The sequence below is a fragment of the Balaenoptera physalus genome, assembly GCF_965194825.1.
Source record: "Balaenoptera physalus genome assembly, chromosome: 14".
Classification (NCBI taxonomy): Eukaryota; Metazoa; Chordata; class Mammalia; order Artiodactyla; family Balaenopteridae; genus Balaenoptera; species Balaenoptera physalus.
This window is the reverse complement of record NC_138893.1, coordinates 40,280,271-40,293,887: the sequence shown is the minus strand read 5'-3', so window position 1 is coordinate 40,293,887 and position 13,617 is coordinate 40,280,271. Positions and strand designations below refer to the sequence as shown.

The following is a 13,617-nucleotide window of genomic DNA, read 5'->3' as shown; positions in this document are numbered from 1 at the left end:
CTGTAGATTTCTCTGTCCAACTGTGTCTCGTCTACCTAAGCATATAAGTTAGAAGGAATAAACTTTACAAAAACACACAACTAAAAGTGAGAAATGTCCTTGTATTTAACTGTGTGTGTGTGTGTGTGTGTGTGTGTGTGTGTGTGTGTGTGTGGCAGATATTGTCAGTTGAAGCTTTTCCATCCTTATGGTACAGACCTGAAATTGCAATAGATTACAAACTGCAGAGAGCTTCTGTCTTCTCCAGAAGCCACATATAAAGCACCAGTAGACAGTAGTAACTGACAACTAAGACTAAAAATGTTGACAATTTCTTGATTTGCCTGGTTAGCTTATGTATAGAAGTCATTAACTATTTATAAAATGCATTATGAATTGGGTTCCTTCAAACTGTAGCTGACTGTGTGACATTTCCAGCTCAAATTCTCATGCTTGCATTTGGCTAAAGTACAGATTTTATACAGTTGATAATAAAGCAAAAAATATTTTAGTTGGTTTATAAAGATACAGTAGGTGTTTCAGTTTCATTAGCTTTGAGTCTGCCAAATTAAAGTATGACATAGTACTTAGCAATGTAGAGTGAGGTTTTTAAAAAATTCCACGAAATGTAAAATATTTTATTGATATTTAGGAGGAAAATTCCATAAAATAAGCAGTTTGTCATTCAAAGGAATTGGCCTTTTTTTGGTATCCAGTTAGTTTAGTGATGATTGTGCAGGCTAAATTACAGTTGATTAAAATCAGCTTATTTAAAATTTCAAACCATAAAAATTTAGGAGAAAATACCAATGTCATGCATTTAAATATAATTCTTAGTAAAGCAAAGTGTTAATTTAAAAAAAAATTTATAAAGTGATACTTGAGTGTAAAGAGTTCAGTTTTCAGCATTAGCTGTGTCATTTTCATGAGGAACTATTTCTGATATTTGAAATGAGTTGTCTTTTCAATCTATCAGAAGAACATTTTAAGGGAAGTCAGTCCTATCAGAGAACATTTTATAAACTCAGCATATCATTTGCTTAATTACATCCAGAAAGCCATCCCAGTGAGCAGTTTTAACCATCCCAATGGTAAAGAATGACATTTATAGGGACCACCCTTCAACTGTGGATAAATCTTTAGTTCTCTGTTGCTGAGCATGTACACCCTTAATTGCTGGTTTTTAAAAGCAATGGATTCTAACCAAAACAAGATTAGATATTTAGGGATACATGTTTATAATTTTCTTCTTCTTTTGAAGTACATCAAATCAAAATAAGAATATAATGTAATTAAACAATCTATGCCAATTTGTTGGTATTTTGGTAAAAAAGGGAAAAATAAAAACAATCTCCATATGATATTCTTGCATACTGTGGAATGTTTTAGTCCCCCATAGTGATGAAATGAATAATTAAAAAGGCAGCTCTGATACCACAGCCTGTTTAAAGGTTCTCATTTCCTTTAATGCTGTAAAATACTTTTGCTAGCTAGTTTGAAACTACCGTAGCGAGGAGCTCCAAATGGGCAAAAGAAAGGTTTGGCTTGATTATTGTGGTAAGGCCATGAAGTGTACTGTCCTTGTAATTTAGCATTTTTCAGTACGATATGAAGTCAATAGAAATAGCTAACTAATAGTAGCTTCGGTAAATACTATAAGAGAAGCCAACCTGCTTGGCTGCTTATCTGCTGTTTGTGGTGGTAAGAAGTCTGCCATATTCAAAAATGAATGAGTTGGATCACTCCTGAATAGTTAAGACATCTGATATAGATGTCATTACTGACGTCAGTCTAATGACCTAACTTTTCTATTTTGTCCTTTCTGCAACATGGTTGGTTTCATTTATCTACTGCCAGAGTATGAGATACACATTTGTAGCAAGGAAGGGGAGCTTGGGGTAGAGACTTAGGGCAGGAGGGGATACCACCATCTCCTTTGCAACATTTTGCAATTTTTATATTTTTTTTCCTGAGAGTATTCAGAGGGTAATAGAATGAGGAGGAAATTTTGTGCAGTAGAATGAGTGCTGAGCTGTAAGTCAGGACCACAGAGTTCTAGTCTCAGTTTAACCAAAGCTACCTTTAGAATTCCACGAGACTGATCTTTTTTTCTCTAAAAAAATAAAAGGATGTCTAGGTTTATTTATTTTTATTTATACCCCATTCAGCCCTTTTCAACTGGTTTCTGCCAGAGAGTTAAGCCTTAATGCCCTAAAGTTTCTATTCTATGTAATGAACTAAACTCTCTCTCATGTCCCATCTTTGGGAGAATTGAGAAAATAGTCACTGAAATCATTTCTGTATTTTGTGGTTCAGAAAAAGAACCCCAATTGAGAAAGGCAACTTTAAAATGATTTAAAATCTATTCGTTTTTCTTGTCAAAAGTCCTTTTAAATTCTAATATAGTCGGATTTTATGTTTAAGATATTATGATCTCTATGTGGCAAAGCAGTGTTACTCATTCACTGGTTTAAAAATCTAATTAAAAATCTTGTTGACTTCTGCTCACGGATTATGGATAGTCCTTTTAAACTACAATAATTTTTCATATCACAGTTGAGCAGGTAAGAAATATTAAGTGCTAAACTGTAGACCCCAAGTGGGAAAAGATTACTGTTTCCCAACTGCCATTTTTTAATTGACTGTTTTTGCTTAGTTAGTTCAGAAGCAGAAAAGGCAGCAAAGTAATCTGTAAATCGGCATTTGGGTCTGAAATAGTGATGCTGAAGTAGGATCTGAGGATGGCACTCTAGCTTCACAACTAATTTTCAGAGCTTTTTAGCTTTTCCAAATGTGTGCATGTTTAGATAATTCATGAATTGCTTGCAGACATGTCCCTCTGACTTTACAGGTAAAGGTAGATTTCTTGTAAAACAAAATTTCAGTGTGTGAAAAATTGATCCATAGCCTGCTTGTCTTTATTTATTGGAATTGTGAAAAGCTGGCTCATAGCCTACTTGCCTTTATTTACTGGGATTGGGAAATTTAATTTGTTTTACCAGATGTACACATACACACACTCCCACTACTTTTCCTTAGGCCATTTTTATAGAGGACTTGGAGACATTTAAATTATTGTTTGGAAACGGCATGTGCTTTTAAATTCTGGTTAGTAACATCACAATAATGAAAGAAATAGGGATATGCTATTTTCCAGGCATTCCAGTGTATAGTTGGAGATATAATATTATCCTAGAATTAGAGATTTTAAAAGACCTATATTGTAGAGTCCATTTCCTGCCACAATATTAAAGACCCCCTTATACTCTTGTTTTAATTACAATCTGGTGAGTGTTGCAGATATACAGCTGTATAGTTGTATTTCCTTTAGCTTTGTGGTCTGATTTGAATGACTCTGCATGGAATAACATATCAGTTCTGATCCGTTTGTGAATATTAATAGAGTACTTACACAATGCAGAGTTTTCTTCCATTACTGGCATTTGAAAAAACTTCTAATTTACATTAAACTCCTCAAGTTCAAGAACTTTGCACAACTTTGGTTTGCACATTTGAGCAAATAGGTTTCCATTAGGGGGCTCTCGAGGTTTGAGATGATCAGCGTTGATACCAGTAATGCTTCGAAGCCTTTACTTTCTAACGTTCATCTTGCTCTCTCCCTTTTTGTTTTGTTTTATAGAAAAGGTCACGGATTGCCTACAGTGACGAAGTACGGAATGAGCTCCTAGGGGATGATGGGAATTCCTCAGAGAACCAGGTAGAATGCTAATCAGGAAGGCCCGGTGGGTGGCTGGAGGGTGAAGGAGGTCACTGGCACACTGGGCTCTCAAGCTGCTCCGTAACAGTATTAGCAGCAACTCATGTGGAAGCGATACTGTTTAATGCAAAGCTGGAGTCTTAATCAACTTCAAAATGTTTCTTGGAGATCTTACATTTAACCCTTTACCTTGTGATCACTGTCTGCTATCTTTTTAAAAAATCTTTTCTTCTCTTTTCTTTATTATTTAGTACTTAAGGAATAACTTGAAACACAGTTTGCAGACAAAGCCAAGGTCCTCACCTCAAACACATGTAAAAGGAATAAAAAAAGTACATAATGCAGCTTTGATAATAATGCAGTATAATTAAATCAACACTTGCAGCAAAACAAATGAAAGTAAGCTTTCAAAATTCGACAGGGCAGCTCAGTCTCCTATTGTGTAGCTTCTTAAAAATACATTCACCAAAATGCAAATTGTAAGCACCAGTGTGGAACTTGGATACTCACATAAAGGTCCTGCCCCTGTCAAATAATGAAGATGATGATGATGATGATGATAGTGGTAGCAGTAGTAATAGGAAAAGGAAAAGTCTTTGCAGTTTAAGATCTGCACAGGCAAAAAATTTAAGATATAATTTCTTCTTAAAGAGGCCTTACAATTTGGCTGTCAGTTCTCACTGGATCACACAGTAGTGTCATGAGTCTAATTAATGTCCCACTTCTTTCTTTGAATTAATACTGCAGATTTCATGAATTCATGTAGATAATATATATGACTTTAAAAAAATGTTTCAAGAACCTCAGAGTAGAGATGATTTTAAAAATGTCTCAAACAGTCCTAGTGACTGATTCTCTTTGACACTTTTAAAGAAAATAAATGATAGGGAACTTCAGAAGCAAGACCTGAACGTGTTTATTAATGTTACTTTGGCAGGTCTAGTAAAAGTCTCTACTCTGTCTAAATAAAAATGAACATAAACCATTCATTGAGTAAACCAAAATTTTAATAAGATACTAAAACATAATATATTGATATCATTATTAAAATTGCATAATAGTATTTACCGTTTCAAATAGAGTATAAGTTTATATATGCTGAAATTATATTACTATCCACTAAAATGTTAATATTATAAACAGGGTTGTTGCTTATGTGATTAAGGCCCCCATCTGTCCACCCCCCAAAAAAGGAGAGGAATCACTGAGCTGATTGTGTTTGTTTTTGGAAAGATCTTACCTCCTTCACTATTTGGATGTTATCAGCTTGAGTTCAGACATGTAAACACATTAAGATTTGACTTGGGATTTCAGCTTCCCTGATTGAAATGTGAGAATAGCTAAGGGAAAAAAAAATAAGGAGCACATTAAACACAAAAGCGTGATGTGATAAAAGAGTTTTACATATAATAGATTAAATAATGTGAGGATGAGAGCAAAACATTTTTTCTTCCTATTTTAAGTGAGATTTAGATTGCTCATACCTCTTGAGTGAATCATAGTTTTATTTTGTATCTTTACTGCAAAAAAATTATATTTTTTTGCAAAAAAAAAAAAAAGTGAATGCATAGTCCCCATGTCAATTCTTTTAAAAGCTACAGCTCTTTCCCTCATTTGAAACTACTGCCTAATATAGAGGAAATAGAAAGGAAGGGGGTGTTTCTAACTCAGACTCCTTTATTGTAATGGATGTTGTAGTACTGTGACAGGGATCCTTTTTTTTTTTTTTTGAAGCATGTTCCCTTCTCTTAATGGACATTTTATGTGCCTAGAACATTTGCCTTATATACATATAAGAATGACTTTTTTTTAACGCCTAAAGAAAAATATTCCACAAAAATAGATTGAGTTCATATTTTCTGAATTTTTCCAATTATATTCCTGTCACTTTAAAGTGATTACTCAGAGATTTCCCCTGGACTTCTGTAAATCAAACTTACAAATTCTGAAAGTGCTTGGAGAGCCTGAAGTTTAGTTGTAAGGAGCTGTCACTTCAATAAATAGAGTATGATGAATTATAGTCATGAGACTGTGAAACTGTTAGATTATTACTTATGTGAACTTTTCAGTCTAAAATTTGAATCAGATTTGAAAGTTCAAAGAGACGACACTTAACTTTTTGGATATTTTGTTACCAAATGTAGCAAAATTTCCATATCATAATGAAGCCTTTATGTTTCGTTTTTGAGGCTCTTTATCATAATATAGGGATTAAAATCCCTAAAACTATAACATATCCTTAACCAGGAATGGTCACTTGAGAATAACTCTTTATTCTGCATCAGTATTCATTCAGACTATGGAATCAAAACAGAAGCATTTTCTTTAAAGGAAGAAAAGATTCGAATCTTCATTTTAATTTTTGTAGCTCAGTGGCCAAGAAGACAGCTTTTTCTGGGTAGGATCACCTGTAAATTATAGAAAAATATTTTTTCTGTACACAGATAAGTTTATTTTCAAGTTAATTGTTGAGAAATTGATTTTCAGAACTTTTTGGCCATGTGATATGTATGATAAACTTTTAACAATAGAGGGAAAACTTAGAAGTAAACAAAATGAGACAAAAATGGCAAGATTTGTTTAACTAAAATTGGGATATATATCAATTTTTTTAAATTATAGGTCAGAAAAGGAAAAGGATAAAGAATTAATAGCAAAGGCTGCAAATAGATAAAATGAACTAAGTACTAGCTATTTAGTTATTTTTGATGCAATATCCACATCCTCCCTATAGTGACTTCTTTATGGATTCAGACAAATGTGAATGCCATAGCTCTTATTTCTCATTCTGCCAATTTATAATGCATTTTTTTAGGCATCTGAAACCTGGCTGTTAATATACATAATTATGATCTGCCAATTAACTATAAAGTATATTAATTTACTCTTAAATATGTAAACATTTTTGCCATGATTATAATTGTTAAAATTTCAAAAATTAAGAATTTTCAAATGCATTTTAATGTCCTTTATACAGTACACATTTTTATTTAATTCCAAATTAATTGCTTTGTATAAATTCATTTCTATTATAGCCATTGCATGCAATCAAATATAGCTCATCCGTGATTTACAGAGAAGGGACAAAATTACCTACTTTGCACATTCGTGTATTGTTGGGTCTTTCCAAGGACTATTGTCTTAGGCATTATCATTCTATTCTTTTAACATATCAGATTTTCCATTGCATGTGACATTTTAATTTTTAGAAAGAGTTCTTGAAATGTAGTGAAGCTGTATTTAGAGTGGAAACTTAAGTAATTGTTAACTCAATTTAGTTTCATGAAAACGGTTCTCAGAAAAGGAAAAAAAAAAAGAGAATCTTACAGAATTAAACCCCCTTCATAGTGGAGTATGATAATGGGGCAAATGTTCCCCATTTTGAAACCTAATAGTGTCTCAGTTTCCATATGCAAAATTACATTGATCAGTGAATAAATCTGAACAAATGAAATTTGAGTAAATCCTAAATAGAAGGTTCAAAAAAAGATATAAAGAGTAGGATATTTCTAAACGTGCAGAAATTTTTGTGGTAAAGCAATATTCACCAGATATGATTGCTTAATTTTTTAATGCGAGGTTCTCTTAAGTTCCGATTTGGGCTTGCTGTGCATAAAGTGTGTCAAACTTCAGCTACAGACCAGGGGGTGAAGTCGGTCAATTTAATTCCCCAAGATCTAAAGAAGGTCGGTATCATTTCATATAGCCCTGGCAGAGCAGATCATTACCAGGCACAAATCTGTTCGTTACGTGCTGAGGGTTTATAGCAGAATAAATAGACTGTCATCATAAGTTCAGAAAATTGTGTGTTCGACCCACGATAATGTGTAAAGGGCGTTTAATAGAGTTCAGCATTTATTCGTTATCTGTATGCGGACAGAGACGGCAGTCGCGTTATCAGCTTTAAAAAAAAAAAATTCGGTAGTTCTGGGAGTCACGTGACGTCCCTCACATACAGAGGCGCGCGCGCATGAACCCTCACATGCTCTGCCGTGCAGTTTTGATTTTAGTCACAGCAGAAAGCTTAACCACAAGAGATTCCACTGGTTCAAACCAGCGTAAACCAGATTTTTTCAGCCCACAAAGGAACAGATTACCTCTTGTATCAAATTCTGCATTGGGAGAAAATCTTTGTTTCAAAAAAGATGTTGATTATCATAACTCAACATGGTGGCATGGCACACTTTCATATCGCCTATAACGGAGCTAGTAACTCGATAAAATACGAAATCACTACTTCCAGTCTAGTCTAAGCATTGTTAATTTTCAAAAATAGACCATCTTTTGTTTACTTGAGTGAAAACTCTCGAACTAAAAAAAAAAAAAAAAAAAAGATAAAGATTAAAAACCCTCCCATTACCTAGCTTAGCTACAAATCCGGTGTAAAGCTTGGATGCAGCCATGCAGCACAAACAAGATAGAACGTTTTTTGTTTGGAACCTATTGAAAAAACAAATGGGTAGCATTTTTAAACACTCATTGATTATGGCAGGGTGGTATGGCCCAAATGGTCTCTATTGCTGAAGAGTAGTTTTAAACTTTGGCCCTTTAAGTATCATAGTCAACTGAAGAATGGTGCCCCCAGAAAGAAGAAATAGCTGTGCGATCAATTCCAAGATCAGCTCTTTCTGAGAATTAATGTTTGCCTTTTTCTCCCATGATGTTTGGATAGCAAAGAGAAAGATTCCAATATATGATAGGCCAGGTATCTTAGCTTAGAATTTTACTTCTTCTGGGGAAGAATTGTAACTTTTCACATGAAATGATAAGATGCTTGACTCATACACTCAGTGGTTGCTGAGATAATGAGTGTATTAATTACAAGTAATGACAACTTCATATATATTTTTGGAAGAGTGACATTAAAAGTTTCTTTTTCAGTAAATGCACTGTGAGGTATTATATAATAGATTCTGTACCCTTTTTATAAGTTTCATAACAGATTTGAAATCTCATTCTTTTGTACTTGAAGTACTTTTCAAATAACAAATAGAAATAACAGAGTAAGCTGGAATGCATATTGCCTTCCTTGAATTGGAGACAAAAACAGCATTAAGCATTGAGAAATCTGGGTTATCGTAAACATGATACTTTTAGAAAGACTTATAGTGAGCAATTCATGGCATGTTTCTCCCAAAGCAATACTTTAATTTATTGGCTTGCATATGTCAAGTGTTATAACAGATGTTACAGATATTTGGATACTTAAAAATTATCAGTTGTAGACCTGAATTGCTGAGGATGCAAATTTCAGACTTAGAATGTGGTTTATAGTCTCTTACAGCATAGGTTTCAGTTTTTATTCATTGTAGAAACTATGGCAGACACCTCAACTATACAATGATATTTGTGGTTTAGAATACAGTACTGTCTCTGTCTCTGTCTCTGTCTCTCTCTCTCTCTTCCACACACACACACACAGAGTGAACCAGATATATGGTTATATCCATTTTCTAGTTTCTAAAGAATTAAACAACTTGTTTTATCTGTTATATTTAAAACAAATGAATATTCTACAGAGGAGAATCAAAATGTTATTATAAAAGAGTTTACTAACAGGTAAAGAGTGGTTTGGGGTTTGACTTCGGTGAAAAGAGACTGCAGTACAAATGAAGTGAGAGAGCTCATTGCTTTGAAATGGACCAGTTTACAAGATGAATAAAATTGAAAAGTGAAGAAACTTCAAAAATTTAAATAAAAACACCGTGTGATTGCAGTAGCCTCTTAAGCAAAACAAAAACCTAGAAATCAACTCTGATATACGCAGTATTTCTAAGGATGGTGAAATATTTTCTGGTACTGTGTCCTAAATATTATCTATCCTGGCATGCTTTATTCCCTATTAACATAATGTTACTTCCAAAGGTGATCCTATTACTAGAGTGGGTACAAGTATGACATTAGCATAACAGTTTGTTGTTTTAAAATACTTATTGGGACAAAAGCATGAACTATTAATCATTTTCATTTTGAGGTAAAACCTGAAAGCAGTTGTCAAGATTCAAAATAGAGAAACATCCTGAAAACTTGTAAATACAAAACCTCTTCAGTGGTGCATTCTTAGAAGAGAAGAACAGTAAACTTGTTTTCTTTCTTTATAATATAGACTTCTATGAAGTCGTTCCCCTTTATTTCATGATGGTGTCTTAGATGTACTTTAAAAGAGAATTTCACACTATTCTCTTTGTTTAATGTGACAGTGTGAGAAAGTGATCTTTATTCGTTCAAAAAACTCTGCATGTAGTCTATGTTTAGGTTCTTTTAATGTATTTGTCTGTGATTTTTAAATGCTAAACATGTAAACAGATAAATTGTCAATGTTAATTCTGTATCCTGTCACACAACTGATCTTTCTTTCCTGCCATTTCTCTCCTTTTTATCTTTTTTTTTTTGTGCATTCATGTTGCAGTTGATAAAATTACGTGAAGAGGTGAGTACTTCCTAGCTTGCTTTTTAAAAAAAAAAAAAAATTCTGCTTTTCCCTATAAAATTGAGTTTCTAAATCTGAAGTAAAATCTTCGGGTGTGTTTTTCCAGGAAAATCTACACATAGCAAAAGTATTGATTATATTGCTAGAAATGTTCTCTGCTCTCTTTAAAAAAACAAGTACATCCTCATCATGCTTATCACAATGATCATTGTTGTTTGCCAGCTTTGGAAGAAAATTCAGATTTTAAAGACCAAAAAAGGGAGGAAAAATAAAGGAATATCTTAAAACTATACCCAAGCGTAGCTTTAATGTAGACTGACTTCAGTTTTGTTTTATTCGTATTGGTTTCTCAAGGAAGTCAATGTGATTAAACATTTTTTCCTGACATTCTGATTTATTTTACTAAAAACTGTTTTTAATAAAACTCCTTTCTCTCAACCAAAATTCTTAGGTTCAACATTAGATATCATGAATCTATTATCCTTTTGAGGAAACACACATATGTTATAAATACCCTACTAGTCTGTGCACACAGATACCTAAGAATAGCTAAAGCTCTCCTCATTGTTAAACACTTTCCTTTTTGTAGGAAATAGCACCCAAGTGAGTTCTCACTTTTCTGAGTTTGCTGGTCTGTTTCATAATGCAGCTTCAGACTTTTTTTGTGGCCGAGCAAATATTTACAACAATGTTGATAATTTTATCCCTGTATCAATGAGGGATGCTGAATGATTCTGTATATTTTTTAAAATTAGACCATACTTATCAAATATGCTTTGCTCTTTTCAGAAATAGAGTAGTAATATTTTTTACTTAGTGGGATTGAATTTTGTTACTTTTATATTAGGGCATAAAATAATGGCCCATATTGCAATTTAAAAATTGTCTAATTGCTTATAATTATCAGAGTCCTGTGAATTATTTTCAAGTTTAGATTGGCTGCATTGATTGAGATTTTCCCGGAAGTTTTTTTTAATTGGTATGTCATCATTCTCTAGGTGATGTGAATGCTAATTTAGAGGTTTGTAGAGAGTGGTTTTCAACAGCTCTTCTGATTTAAGATGCATTAGTGATGTCTTCTCAGTAAAAGTAATAATGATATATAAAATGAAGGGTGAAAATACACAAAACCCTCATCCTCCAACCTTTTTGTGTGTTTTTTTTTTATCTTCCCTGCATGGAAGCAGATGTATATACTAAATGAATATTATCAATCGCGGTTTTGATGTGAGTGATATGTCAACATTATTCTTCTGCAAGACAAACTGCTTGTATGTGTTTGCATATGCTCAGGCTTAGGTGAAGAATCTGAATTTTCAAATGTTAATGCAACCAACAATAGACTTGAAAACCACTGTATGAAGAAACTACATAAAGCTCTTGGCCCTGAATTTAGCAGTGAATATAATTAATAAACCCTTGTGCCTTAGTACCATCAGCATCGTTGACAGAAGATTTAGTTTTAAGCTGAATTGTATGGATTTAGTCATCTTAATTCTATAAGCTGAAAACATCACATCTGCATTTCTTCTAAAATATGTTTCATCATCGTTTTATGGCTTAATTCCTTTGTTGTGCCGATAGCAACAGTTTTATCAGTTATGCTCCTGGAATGCATGTTTCCAAAACTGTAACCTGAAATGGAATTGTACTTGGAAGAGTTAGCTCACTCAACTAACAGAATAGTATACTCTGAAATATTCTTTTAACAGTCTTTGATATGGGTGCAGCATTGATATTTATAGAATAGGTTACGGTGATGACACTGTGTTGGTAAATGGTTTGCTCCAAAGTGATTGTTTCTCAGCCAGGATCCTCAGAGTAATCAAACAGTGAATGTACCCCAGATTCCTTCCTTGCATCTATCCTAAGAAGGCAAACACTCCTCTGCTTCAAAATAGGGTGTTTCATTGTGTTTGGAAACGAAGTATGCCCCATCTGTTCCTTGTGATGCTCTTTTTGGGGCTCAATTCTGGAAACAGAGCATCCTTGGAGGCAGGCTGGTAGTGCATAGGGAGCTGAACTGGTGTTGGCTCTGCCGAGCTCTCTGTTTGAATCCTGCATCTCCAGCTCTCCATGTTGCACAGCTCCTCACACAAGTGGAGCCGTGTCTGAAGCTTCTGCACAGCTTCACTTACCTGCTTTGAAAAGGGCTGAGAAGAGGGTGAGAGAATGAGTTTAGGATGGAGTGTGGGGGCAAGTTGAAAGCATCAGTTGCTACTGTAGTGCATTTCCTTTCATTTTCAGAGACCAGGGCAATGCACAACTAAGGGGATGATGTAAATAGCACAGCTGTTAGAAGAACTTGATTTTAGCTTGACTTAAGTGAAGAGGTTCCAAAATACAAAGTGAGGTCCTGCTGGAAAGCTGCTGGTAAACTGATAGTCCTCTTGTGTGCAGATTTGCTCTGGTAGAATTGAACTGTCCTGACGAAGAGTTATTTAGGAATATACCTTTATTCCATTATTTAGGAATATACTTTTTTTTTTATAAAAAATTCTCTTAGAAATTTTGCTCTCTATTATAGCCATATACTGAATAAGCTGATTTGACTCCCTGTCATGGAATCTCAAAAATCATTCTACATTTAAACACTTTGTTTCCTACATTTTATATTATCATATAATTAGACTGTGCATTTTCAGTATTGAGCTTTGATTTTTTTTTTAATCTACAGTAGCTAAATATTTTCTTTTAGTTTAGGGATTTCATCCAATATGAAAATGAACCAAAAATCTTTGTTCTGTTATTCTGGATTAAAATTCACATTTACTCTTGATATCACAAATCTGATTATCTTTTTAGAGAATCACCAATTTGAAATCAAGTCCTTTGTTAAGATAGAAAACAATATTCAAAGAAGGGAAGAGCAATCCCCACTCCCAAAACCTGCATGTAGTGAGAATTAGGAATAAGAAAGCTATTTTTGACAAGCTGAATAAAGTGTTTAATTTTATTTAAAAATAGTCATTAATGCCAAACACATAAAGCTCCCCTTGCTTTTCTTTTTCTCAATTACAGCCTTGAGTGATTTTGCGTTTTCATGGTATGCGCTTTCCTTCCTCCCTTTTATTTATTTAGCACTTTTTTTTTCGGCGGGGGGGGCAGTTTTTCTCTTAATTTCTCCACTGTATAGTAGACGACTCTATTAATTATTATAGACTGTTGTTGCAGCTTTCCTGACCTTCACATCAGGTCCTATCTCTCTGTTCTAAATGCATTGTTTTAATGATTCTTCCCCCCACTCCCCCCAGCACTTCCCCCCCCAAAAAAAATTTCAAGGAAAGCTTTGATGTGGCTTTAGCTGCCTCCAAAGTCTGGCCGCATCTCAGATGTGTCACCTATGCCGGGAGGGAATAAGGAAATCACGTTTTGAATGGTAATGATAACATACTAATCACTTCCTTTCTTTGAAGATGGGAGCGAGATACTCTGTCAGCATCCCTGGCTGCTAGAGCTTGGAGGCACTGGTCTAGGTGTATTAGCTTAA

General features: G+C 34.0%; 1 protein-coding gene across 20 annotated transcripts in view; it reads left to right on the top strand.

The window, feature by feature from the left end:
- The window catches only part of VTI1A (vesicle transport through interaction with t-SNAREs 1A), a 419,912-nt gene that overhangs the window by 65,344 nt on the left and 340,951 nt on the right, over positions 1–13,617 (top strand). For 15 of the 20 annotated variants that reach the window (XR_014253028.1, XR_014253029.1, XR_014253030.1 and 12 more), the window contains exons 4-5: positions 3,620–3,697; positions 10,107–10,127. The exons of 1 other annotated variant lie outside the window; for it this stretch is intronic. Coding sequence is in view for 16 of the 19 variants with exons in the window: in XM_082423358.1 (XP_082279484.1) it covers positions 3,620–3,697; positions 10,107–10,127 (99 nt within the window). In the remaining 3 variants the exon portion in view is untranslated. The remainder of the gene's footprint in view (positions 1–3,619; positions 3,698–10,106; positions 10,128–13,617) is intronic. 4 more of the 20 variants (XM_082423356.1, XM_082423350.1, XM_082423352.1 and 1 more) reach the window with 1 other exon arrangement.